This window comes from Botryllus schlosseri, chromosome 1 (genome assembly GCF_051294905.1).
Source record: "Botryllus schlosseri isolate E-star chromosome 1, Bs_hap1, whole genome shotgun sequence".
Lineage (NCBI taxonomy): Eukaryota > Metazoa > Chordata > Ascidiacea > Stolidobranchia > Styelidae > Botryllus > Botryllus schlosseri.
The window spans coordinates 20,886,572-20,897,538 of record NC_137236.1 but is presented as its reverse complement, the minus strand read 5'-3'; the positions used below and the strand labels follow the sequence as shown (position 1 = coordinate 20,897,538).

The 10,967-nt window shown below is 40.5% G+C and overlaps 1 protein-coding gene across 4 annotated transcripts; it reads right to left on the bottom strand.

Annotated features, from left to right (window-relative positions):
• Positions 1 to 747: 747 nt before the first annotated feature.
• Positions 748 to 6,049, bottom strand: LOC145444787 (zinc finger SWIM domain-containing protein 3-like). Of its 4 annotated transcripts, XM_080322816.1 has the most exons (8): positions 5,697 to 6,048; positions 3,196 to 3,569; positions 3,004 to 3,141; positions 2,865 to 2,939; positions 2,435 to 2,536; positions 2,222 to 2,368; positions 1,976 to 2,167; positions 748 to 1,177 (listed from the first exon to the last, which is right to left on the bottom strand). In XM_080322816.1, the coding sequence occupies exons 1-8, from the start codon at positions 5,975 to 5,977 to the stop codon at positions 1,098 to 1,100; spliced, it is 1,389 nt and encodes a 462-aa protein (XP_080178942.1). In that variant the 5' UTR covers positions 5,978 to 6,048; the 3' UTR covers positions 748 to 1,097. The 4 variants fall into 4 exon arrangements, with proteins under 4 accessions (XP_080178942.1, XP_080178928.1, XP_080178946.1 ...); XM_080322802.1 differs by having other exon boundaries at positions 2,222 to 2,536; positions 5,697 to 6,049; XM_080322820.1 differs by lacking the exon at positions 1,976 to 2,167 and having other exon boundaries at positions 2,222 to 2,536; positions 5,697 to 6,049.
• Between the last annotated feature and the right edge of the window lie 4,918 nt (positions 6,050 to 10,967).

The window sequence follows — 10,967 nt, the reverse complement described above, 5'->3', positions numbered from 1 at the left end:
AAAAATCAAGGGTTGTGAATCTACATGTTTAATTACATTTGGTCATTGGTTCTGCTTTATCGCTTTGCATTGAATATCCGGATCCGGTTATGAACTGACCTGTATTGGGTTTGTAATTCCATACTGAATGGGGTGATATGTATTGACCAAGGCAGTGGCTACTCGTCCGGATCCGGACGAATAAAGTTCCTCAGGCTATTCGTCCGGCACCGTGTGACGTAGGCCCGTTACTATGGAGACTGCATGCGTTTTTGACAGGCTTCGGTTTTGTACATTATTTATTCGCCCTTCTGGTTACTGATTTCAATGGTTACTGTTACTGATTTGTATGCTCATAATTATAGCTCCGAGGGAAAGTTTACGCCATACTAATAATTGCAAATAGCTGTGGTGAAAGTACCAGAACTTGACGCCCACCTTTACCTTTACAAGAGATGTTTACCTACGCTTAATGTAGTAAGAAGAACAAGTAGGATAGTGATTTGTAAGCTCATAATTGGAGCTCCGAGGGAATGTTTGCGCCATACGAAGAGCTCCAAAGTGCTATCGTTAAATAACCGGATGCAGTCAGAACACGAACGATTCGCTGAAATTCTTGCTGTCTCCACCTATTTCTGAACTCATGCAAGCGCCATTGACCTAACCAATTGTACGTGAACTTGCACAGCTAAGACGGAATTGTCACCTCTGCTGTACTACGAGTACTCATACTTGATGTTGCTGCGCAGTAATGATTGGAATACCAACTGAGAGAGACTGTGCGTGTTTATTTTCATACAACAGAAATACAGAACAAATGGACAGCAGCAATGATCATACAGAAAACATGTGCATGCACAGTATTTGATGTCGGATAGAAGAGATCGATACAGCCATGGAAGTCAAGTGGTCTGATAAAACCCGCATGAAACAAGTATGCCCACATTGTCTCTGCATCATCTGACTGTAACAAATCGTAGTTGAAAAGATGAAGAAAAATTAAATGATAGCAAATGAATGAATGAAGCAATGTCTGGGCGAAGTAGGGCAACAGTGTTAATAGGAGAAAAATACCAGTATTTGGTGTCGGATAGGAGAGATCGATACAGCCTTGGAAGTCAAGTGGTCTGATAAAAACCCCATGAAACGAGTATATGCCTACATTGTCTCTGCATCATCCGTCTGTAACGAATTGTAGCTGAAAACATGAAGAAAAATTAAATGATAGCAAATGAATGAATGAATGAAGCAATGTCTGGGCAAAGTAGGGTAACAGTGTTAATACGACTATTAGAGGTAATCAGGTAGGTCAAGAGTGTTAATAGGACTATCAGAGGTAATTAGGTATGGCAAGAGTGTTATTACGGTGACAAGAGGTAATGAGGTATTTTTTTTTATAATCTGTCATACAGCAGTTCACAGATGGTAATCCATTCAAAATGATAGGTCAGTCGATAGATCTCTTGGTTAGGTAACTATTAAATGGGCCCAAGTAGATATTTCCCTTCGGTGAGGGTCCTGTATTAAGGGAGTGAACAACTTAAGCAGGTATGAAAAAGTCATCGAACACATACGACAAACTGTTCGAAAAATATTTGTGTACAACTTCAATGTTTACATGATCATTGGGTGTTAATCTGGTATGCATGCTGGCATTTCCGCACATTCCTTATTGCAGGTGACAGTAAATGCTGTGCATACAATTTGCTGCTTTCAAGACATTCAAGCATTGATAGCGTGTTTTCACTGGGAACATCAATCATGAAAACTAAGTAGCCTACTTTCAATGTCAAAGTTGCCGCTACATATTTTTCTAACAGAGGCATCTGTTATTTTTTGCAGCGGCCACAGAACCATTTGTTTTTTTTAGGGTAAGTGTTTAGTCCAGCACATAGAAGATGATCCCGGTTGAGACAGGAGTCGCAACGAATTAAATTGCTCTTTGTAAGTTGAAGGTCGCATACTCCACAGTACCAGTCTTTCTGACTATATTTACTTTGGAATGCCTTCATCACAGCAGCCCATCCATCATATGCGAAGTAATCCTTGATGTGGAGTATATTCACAGTCTCATCAAGGCAGCTGTTGGGGATGAGACGAGTGTCAGACGTGACAGACTTACTGCCCAATTTCTTTCCATACGCTGCTTCATTAGTGTCAGATGGTGATACAAACCATGACAGCATCACTGTGAATAAGGCAGAAGTGAAATTTGCTGAAGTTCTGCATGAAATAAACTTACATCGGTCTCTGTCTTTAGGATGTATTTTTTTAAATGGAACTGGAGTGTCACATTTCTTCTTCTTCGGAAGGCCAACCACAGTTTGTTCCAAGCCTTTTGGGCGTCCTCTTTTTTTCAGTTTTGATGGCAGATGAATGTTGGAAAGATCTGAAACAGCAAGATCAGTTTTACTATAGTGTAGCAAGATAAAGTTTGGATTTATTTGACACCAACCCGTGAACTTGTCTGGTGTCATGGTGATTTTGCTACAGTCTACGGACACTGCTGGGGTGCTATTTTCTGCATCACAGACTTCGGACACTGCTATAGCGCAATCTGAAGGTAAACAAACATGCAAACATCATGAAATTGCAACATACATCTAAATCCAGTGAGTATAGTGACCTGGTCTGTGATTTAAGATAATTTCTTTATTGTAATCAAATTGCAACAAATATAGGAGTTTATTGATACTGATATTTTGTGAAAGCAGTCCTAATAACATGATGTCTGGTAGCTTAATTAACCTGAGATGTTGCTTGTGAATAGTGTATGTATGGTTGATTGATTGAATGAATGACTGATAGGCCTACATTACTTGGTGATGTAGTGTTGTCTGCAACTAATAGACTAGAATAACATTTCAAGTAAAATGCTAACTAACCTGATGTCTCAACAATCACCACCGTCTTTTCCTTCGCAGAGGCATGAGATCCATCTTTGTTCGAATCAACACAACCTACCAGAAACGGATAGGATACCGAAATAAATATCAAGTGTTAATGAGTGCACAATAGACGTACCTGCTGTAGTGTTATTAGTCCCAGGTACAGTGGCAGTACCTGCAGTAGTGTTATTGGTCCCAGGTACAGAGGCAGTACCTGCTGTAGTGTTATTGGTCCCAGGTACAGACTTTCGTTGGAGGTTTATTGATTCAGTTTCTGTTATAAAAGTCGGTGTTATGAATTATAATTTTTTCTAAATTATCTATTAACCTTGTGTTTCAGCTGGGTTGCTGGTAGACAGTGCTACTGCACGTCCACTGCCCCATTCCTGCACCAGTAGTTCCAACACTTCGATTTTGCTGTTGAATTCAGACATGGATGACTCGGATACGATCGAAGCTAATTTTTGGGCTATCAAATTGGCTTTTTTGAACTTTTGAAACTGTGACGTGATGGGCTTCGGCTTTGTGACATTAATCCCAAAGGCCCCAGCATGGAATTCAATTTCATGATCTGAGAGAACGTTATTGTTTATCCTGTAGTATTCGAGTGTCCACCGCACTGCACATAAATCTGGACAGAATAAGCTTCGAGAATATTGTCGACGAAAGCAGAAAATGTGATGACAAGGTAATTTCATCGACCTGCGAAAATGGCAATTGCAGTCATTCGCAGAAATTTGAAGGTCTTGATTTTTCTGCGATTGATTTTCTTTTGCACCAATGTTGAGCTCATGAATAACCTTCTCAAGAGCATACGGTGTGAGGATCTGACCGTACTGGTGCTGCACACTACCCACCTCAAATGGCATCGCAGGCACTTTCTGCAGAATCGAAATAGCTCGATGGGATTGCTCTGTGCGTAGAGACTCCAGGACAAGCAATAAATTTCGAAAAAATAGCTGCAGATTTGAGTACTTTGCAATGACGTCCTTCAATTTTTGATTGATGCACTCAACTCTATTGTTCGTTTGATTTTGAAAAGTCACACCACAATTTTTGTGGGCATACACCCACTCCTCTTTGATGTTATGCCAGTTTTTGTTGAAGTATGTCACAACATTTTCTGGTCCATTTTCAACCAGTTTTGCGTACAATTCCCCGTAACGTTGGTGAGACCTTGCGTAGGCCATTTCTTCAACAATACTCAAAATTTCAAGCCGCTGTGATGCAGTTACTCCCATTTTGTCGCATGTCAATTCTCTGCGGAATGTCCTCAAGACATGAAATAGGCATATCAGAATTTTTGCATCTGGGAATTCTGCCTTGAAGGCTTGGCGCTCGGTAAAATCTTTGTCTGCCATGATTGTGACCGTTTCACTCCATCTACTATTATTTCTTTTGAAGATTTTTGCCATCTGGGCTATGGATGTTGCATCTTCCGACGCCAACACAAACACACCAACTACTACACTTTCTCCATTACCATCTTCGACAATCATCAGATAAAGTGGCATTCTCAAGTCGTTCAACTTGTATGTTGCATCAATGAACAATATTTCAGGATATTGCTGATATGTCAGTCGCATTTCCTTGTCTTGAAAAAAAATACCATTCAAGACATTTTCTTCTGATACCACTATTTCCACAATAGCTCCTAAACACAGTATCAGTATAAGTATCAAAATTGGGTACCGTCACATAATTGTTTTACCTGGAATTTCTTTCAGCTCCTTTACTGTGGCCTCTAGTTCTGATAATTCATTGGTACTTCTAGCAGTCGCGATGTTGTGCAGGTCTTTTAGAAGCACGACCCGACCTAACGAATTCTGTAAATGATTCTGTAGTAGCTTTTTATTTGCCTTCAGGCTCAGCAGTTCTTTGATCTCTTCTTTCTGCTGCGAGTCTAACTTACGCTGATGTGGCAAGTGATCGAAGGCGACCTGCAATAAATTCCAACAATATAACGGTGATTATGCATTAGTTGTCATTTATTGAATCATCAGATCAAAATGAAAAAATATAACGGTGATTATGCATTAGTTGTCATTTATTGATTCAATAGTGATGATCGCATATTACCTTGCTCAACCCGTGGTTATGCTGTTCATTAATACTCTTCACTATGAGATACTGCCCATCCTCTGATGTACTAAACTTGATATGAGCTTGGCACTCTTTACGGAAAGTGCTGCAATGAAATCGTGATACGTTACCCTGTATTTCAAGCGTAATGCACAGCATGTGTGGCAGTGCCGCTACTCGTTAGGATTAGGGTGTCGTAAGATGAGGTTGCATGTGTGGGGTTGCGTATGCGGGGTTAGGATAGGGGTTGCGGTTGCATGTGTGGGGTTAGGATAGGGGTGGCAGGGTTGCGGTTGCATGTGTGGGGTTAGAAGGGTGTCGTAAGATGAGGTTGCATGTGTGGGGTTAGGATTAGGGTGTCGTAAGATGAGGTGGTGGGGTTGCAGTTGCATGTGTGGGGTGGTGGGGGTGTGGTTGCAGTTGCGTGTGCGGGGTTGCGTATGCGTAAAATGAGGTGGTGGGGTTCCAGTTGCATGTTTGGGGTGGGAATGCGGGGTTAGGATAGGGGTTGCGGTTGCATGTGTGGGGTTAGGGATTGGGGTGTCAGCACGTGTGGGTTAGGATTAGGGTGTCGTAAGATGAGGTGGTGGGGTGTCATAGGAATGGGTTTGGGTTTAGGCTGAGGCTAATTTAACCCTAATTTCACGATACCAAGACTACAAAATGCTCATGGGGAACATTGCTTCTTCATGTTCATGTGGTTGTGGACCCGGTGGAAATTCCGTATCATACTTAACGCTTACTTACCGTTGGTTAGGTCGTAGACCCTTAGATAAGCTCTGAAATCTGCGGCCGCCGTGGATGCAGTGAAAAGATATCTGGCCATACTTGAGCGCATCATTGAAATTTCGCCGAGTGGTTCGCTTTCTTACTGCATCGAGCGTACGTGAATCTCTCTTGTAGAGCTGTACGTAATTTTCTTTCTGGTATTTCTCCAAAGCACTTTTTAAGTCTTCATAAGAGGCGAACCTACTCTCGGAATCCATGCCGCAGTTACGGCCCACAGTTCCGGAAATCCCGGCACCCATTCTGCAGTTGCGGCATGCTTACGCCGGACGAATAGCCTGAGGAACTTTATTCGTCCTGATCCGGACGAGTAGACACTTCCATTGACCAAACCGATTACCGCTACATATCCCTGTACGTATAATCTGTATAGGGTGAGCAAGGAAATTAATCACAAGTAACCTGGAATCGTTAGCACGATGGGTAGCATGCGTTCCTACATTTCCGAAGATTATTATCCGTGTATCAACCAGTTAACAAAGTCGGGGAATTACAACTTTAGACGGATTGATTCTGGAAAATCTAAAGCACGAACCCGGACATCGCAGTCATATCAATATAGCGCATTGTTATTGTGTGTGTGTGTGTGGCTAACCGTCGATTTTGGTGGGATGCACCAGAACAAGTGAGTATGCGATTACACAAATGTATCGGAGTCGTTGTTGGTGTATATTTTGTCACTGTCCGTTGTAACAATATACAAAAATACCAAATTGGCTGGTGTGGTGGTCAGTTTTCAAAACGAAAATGGTATTGTTACCCAGGGAAAAGATAGATTTATAAGTGAAAACGGTATTGGTACTCAGGTAAACGACAGATTTCCAAGTGAAAATGTATTGTTACGATGGTTAAACGCCGGATCTCCAAAGGAAAATGATATTTTTACTCAGGTAAACGACGGGCCGCCAAGTGAAAATGGTTTGTTGCTCAGTGAAAATGGTTTGTTGCTCAGGGAAAAAATATATTTCCAAGTGAAAATGGTCTGTTGCTCAGGAAAAAAAATATATTTCCAAACGAAAAAGGTTTGTTACCCGGGAAAAATATATTTCCAAGTGAAAAAGGTTTGTTGCTCAAGGAAAAAATATATTTCCAAGCGAAAAAGGTTTGTTACCCGGGGAAAAAAATATATTTCCAAGTGAAAAAGGTTTGTTACCCCGAGAAAAAATAGATTTCCAAGTGAAAAAGGTTTGTTGCTCAAGGAAAAAATAAATTTCCAAAGGAAAAGGGGTTTGTTACACTGGGTAAACGATAAATCGCCAAAGGACAACGGTATTTCTACTCGGGTAACGACTGACCTCCAGGTGAAAATGGTAATTTTACTTGGGTAGGTAACGTATGTTTAGTGTCGTTGGTATTGTTAAACGTTGTCGCTTGATGTTGGTATACTATTACGAGTGTGAAAAAGATTTGCACTCGCTGTGCAGAGTATCGCGATAGTGAACATATTTTTCGCGTGACGAAACAAGATCGCTGTTTAAATGTTAATGCATACATTTCGATTACCGAGTTGTTGTACAATAGAGATGACTCTACATCAGACCGTGCTGTGTACTTCGATTAAAACCACAAGACCGCATGTAAATCTATTCGCACAACTCCGTGATGTTGATATAGTGTTACTAAAATTAATCATTATCTATTTACACAACATAAAAATAACAATTCATGTCGCAGTAAGTTTCTTGAACTCGTGCTTGATGAAAACGAATGGTGACAAGTATGCTTTTGAGTGAGATATAATTATTTAGAGCAGTGCTCTTCAACCGGGGTTGTCGTACACCCTAGGGTGTACCAGAATTTGCAAAGGGTGTACCACTCGTATGGGTGTACAGGGGTGTACCAGATCCGAATTACAATGAGCCGATGGCTAGCTATCACAAAGGCAGGTTTATGGGTTAGTACAGGTTGACGCACAGGTCAAGGAGCAATATGGTACGATGTTATCTCAAGTGTAATACTGTACACCGCTTGATTGTGATGTCATAAGCAAATATTTCTCCTATTCATTTAGCCGTCGGCAATAGACCAATGGTTCCGTTTGGTGTTGGAAAGTATGCAGTTAACAAGCATGTGTTCGGCCAGTCATTTGTCTTTTAGTGATTTTTGAGGAAACCACCGCGATAGCTCAAACTCCTTGAATCGGTACTTCCTACCTGACGTTAATAAATACCGCAATGCACATAAATGAAGTGACGTAGCCAGCCAGGGTCGAAACAGCTTCCATGTTGAAATCGAGACCCTTTTGTTTTAAAATGCCGATTTTATATCCAATATTTTGACATACATTTGCAATTTAGTATTTTGGTATTAGTGATGCAAATTAGCGACAATAGACTGTGTATAGCGGCATACGATCTGAGGTTACTGACATCTCTTGCAGCCCGTGTGCTACTATCGACTGTGTAGGTGTGGCGCAGGCCTGATACGCAGTAGCCTGGTGCGCCTGCTATCATCGCTGATCTGAATTACCGCTTCTGCAGCAGTAGCTTTCCTACTCTCTCCCCAATACTGTTACATTTAGGTTGATTATCGTTCGTAATGCCATGCTGTTTTGGGGCTGACACGAAATAAATTCCAATTTGCGTGGCGGGCGGCCTAACTGGCTGCGAATAGACTCTGTGACCAAATACTATTTTATTCATATTCAAATTTTTTGACGGCAATAACTCCGCTTCTACTGGTTGGAATTGAACCAAATTTGAAGAACATCTTTTTTAGACAACCTAATACTTTCATGGGGAGAACAGAAAAATTTCAAATTTTTCGTTATTTATTTTTATATAATAAATAGAAACTTTCTTCTCCTGTAGCAATGCAGATACTGGTTGGAATTGACCCAAATTTGGTGTGTAGGCTTAAGTTAGGAAACCTAAATATTTTATCAAGTAGCCAGTACGATTTGAGAAAAAAACTCATTTTGGAAGACCCCTACTGAACAGGGGTGTACGAATTTTGAGCAAACGTTAAAAGGGTGTACCACGTCGAAAAAGGTTGAAGAGCACTGATTTAGACTAGTGCCAGTTGGCGACCAACGAATGCAAATCGATCATGATATTACAATACACGCTTTCGTCAACATAACGACTAGGCGTAGAAACACTTTCACGTTTTTTTGAATAACTGGATTCTCGAGACTTGTTACTTGCACGATGTACCGTTGGTGTGCAGACTATAACGACCATTTTGTATGATAGTATGTTTTAGTTGTATTGTTGTGAGGACAACCATGTGATGACTCAGCACTTTTCGTTAGCAAAGTATATTGATTTGTGTGTAAGATGTAAGCACCGTAACTAGAAAACATATGAACTCTATTGTTGGAGTAGCTGATTTATTGCTATGACATGGACATATCCTGAAGCCTTGGTTGGTTTGTTGTCTTACGAAAGATGAGGCGACCTCGGTATCGTAAATTGTGTTGACTAAACTCGGATGGATACCCCAATTGTGCTGGACTTACACATGGTATTCGCATACTGTACACTTACAAACTTTTGTGTAAATAACTCTGATGTTTCTGTTAATACTAGTTCTGTGTTGAACTATTTGATTATTAAGATACATGAACATCCATTCAGACAATAAAGTTATTGAGGTATCGAAACAGTTTGAAAGGGGCGCCAATCGTTGTGCAGGTTCGTAGCATGGGAATATCGAGTATTTTCGTGTACCATGAATATATTTCATATACCTTTGGTAAAAAATGAGTTGCGCGGGGTAATCATACACAACCTAAAAAAGTTAAACTTGTAGCGTTTGATTGCCTACTTTTTATCAATGTACTTGTGATGTTAAAAGACGGCTGAGTTTACATTTACATTAAGCGGAGAAACTCAAGTAATAAATTTTACTCGTTTGAAAATATCGATCAATGGAGTAACAGCATCAATATGAGTGGTATATTATTTTTCGCGATATGCAACCAATTAATGAATGAGTCGTTGCTCTCACAAGTATCACCGACGATCGCGAACAATTTGGGCCTACATAAGATAAGGTGATTCATTCGACACCGATTACTAAATGACTTGAAATTGACCCCTAAATGTAGCTTCAGGTCACGAGTCAATCCACATTGCTGAGGAGCAGAGTAAAGTCAAATAATTTTGGCAAAGTGACTCGAGTCAGGTAGAGTCATACGAAAAACTTATCCGGAGTCTGATTCCAGTCAAGTCATGCCTTGAGTCATCCAAACACTGGTAAATAGTCCCCATGGAAAATCGAGTATGGTGTCCTGGCTACATCAGTTAATATCGAGCTCATATGTTGTGCTCACTACTTTTGTAGAAAAGATGAGAGTAATAAAAAAGGCCGCAGCTGTTTCATTTTCTCGCAAACCACGTGTCACTCTCCTTCGGCGAAAGCGCGTGAGTCGGCCGTCATTATTAGAATTCCTCTGGCTTCATTTAAACGTAAATGAGAAGTTCCTTAGTTTGCTACTCGAGATCGCGTGAGTCGACCGGCATTACTGGGGTTCATCTAGTTTAATTCAAATCTAGTTGAGAAGTTGACCCATGGCCATTTTTTACTCGAGATGCATGTCGTTGTCTTTGTATGTTAGAATACTGCGCATTAGCTTTCTAGTTTTGATTTCAAACTGTGTAAAGAATTAGTTCAGATTTGTGTTGCACCATAGCTGTAATTTCGACGATAGTGTTCTTTTGATAGCTGCGAACACTTTCGCTCAGGGGGCAGCATAACTACGTTAGTGGGAATATTCTATTTTTTCTGTTGGGCATTTTCAAATTATAATGTTACCCATTCTTATTCCTTATCAACATGGGCCGGCTGTAATTTCGACGATAGTGTTCTTTTGATAGCTGTGAACACTTTCGCTCGGGGGGCAGCATAACTACGTTAGTGGGAATATTCTATTTTTTCTGTAGGGCATTTTCAAATTCGAATGCTAGCCATTCTTATTCCTTATCAATATCGGCCGGTTACTTAGGTTTCATTCGATTTATTACGCAATGAATGTGAAAGGGTCACTGAATATTTGATTTACTGTCTGGGGTAAACTATAGTTGTTGCTGTGTCGACGCAAGTTAATGGCAACCACCAGATGTGTCCACGATTGTTGTCTAATGGATGATTAGTAAACTGAGAAAAAGTAGGAAAAGCTGCTGATAAATTACTCATCTACTGCTCATTTTTGCGAGCCGCTTTCCGTGATTGCTGCATAGAGACTCAACATTATTGTCGTTGCTATAATTCTGTTTACTTTGTTTCTTT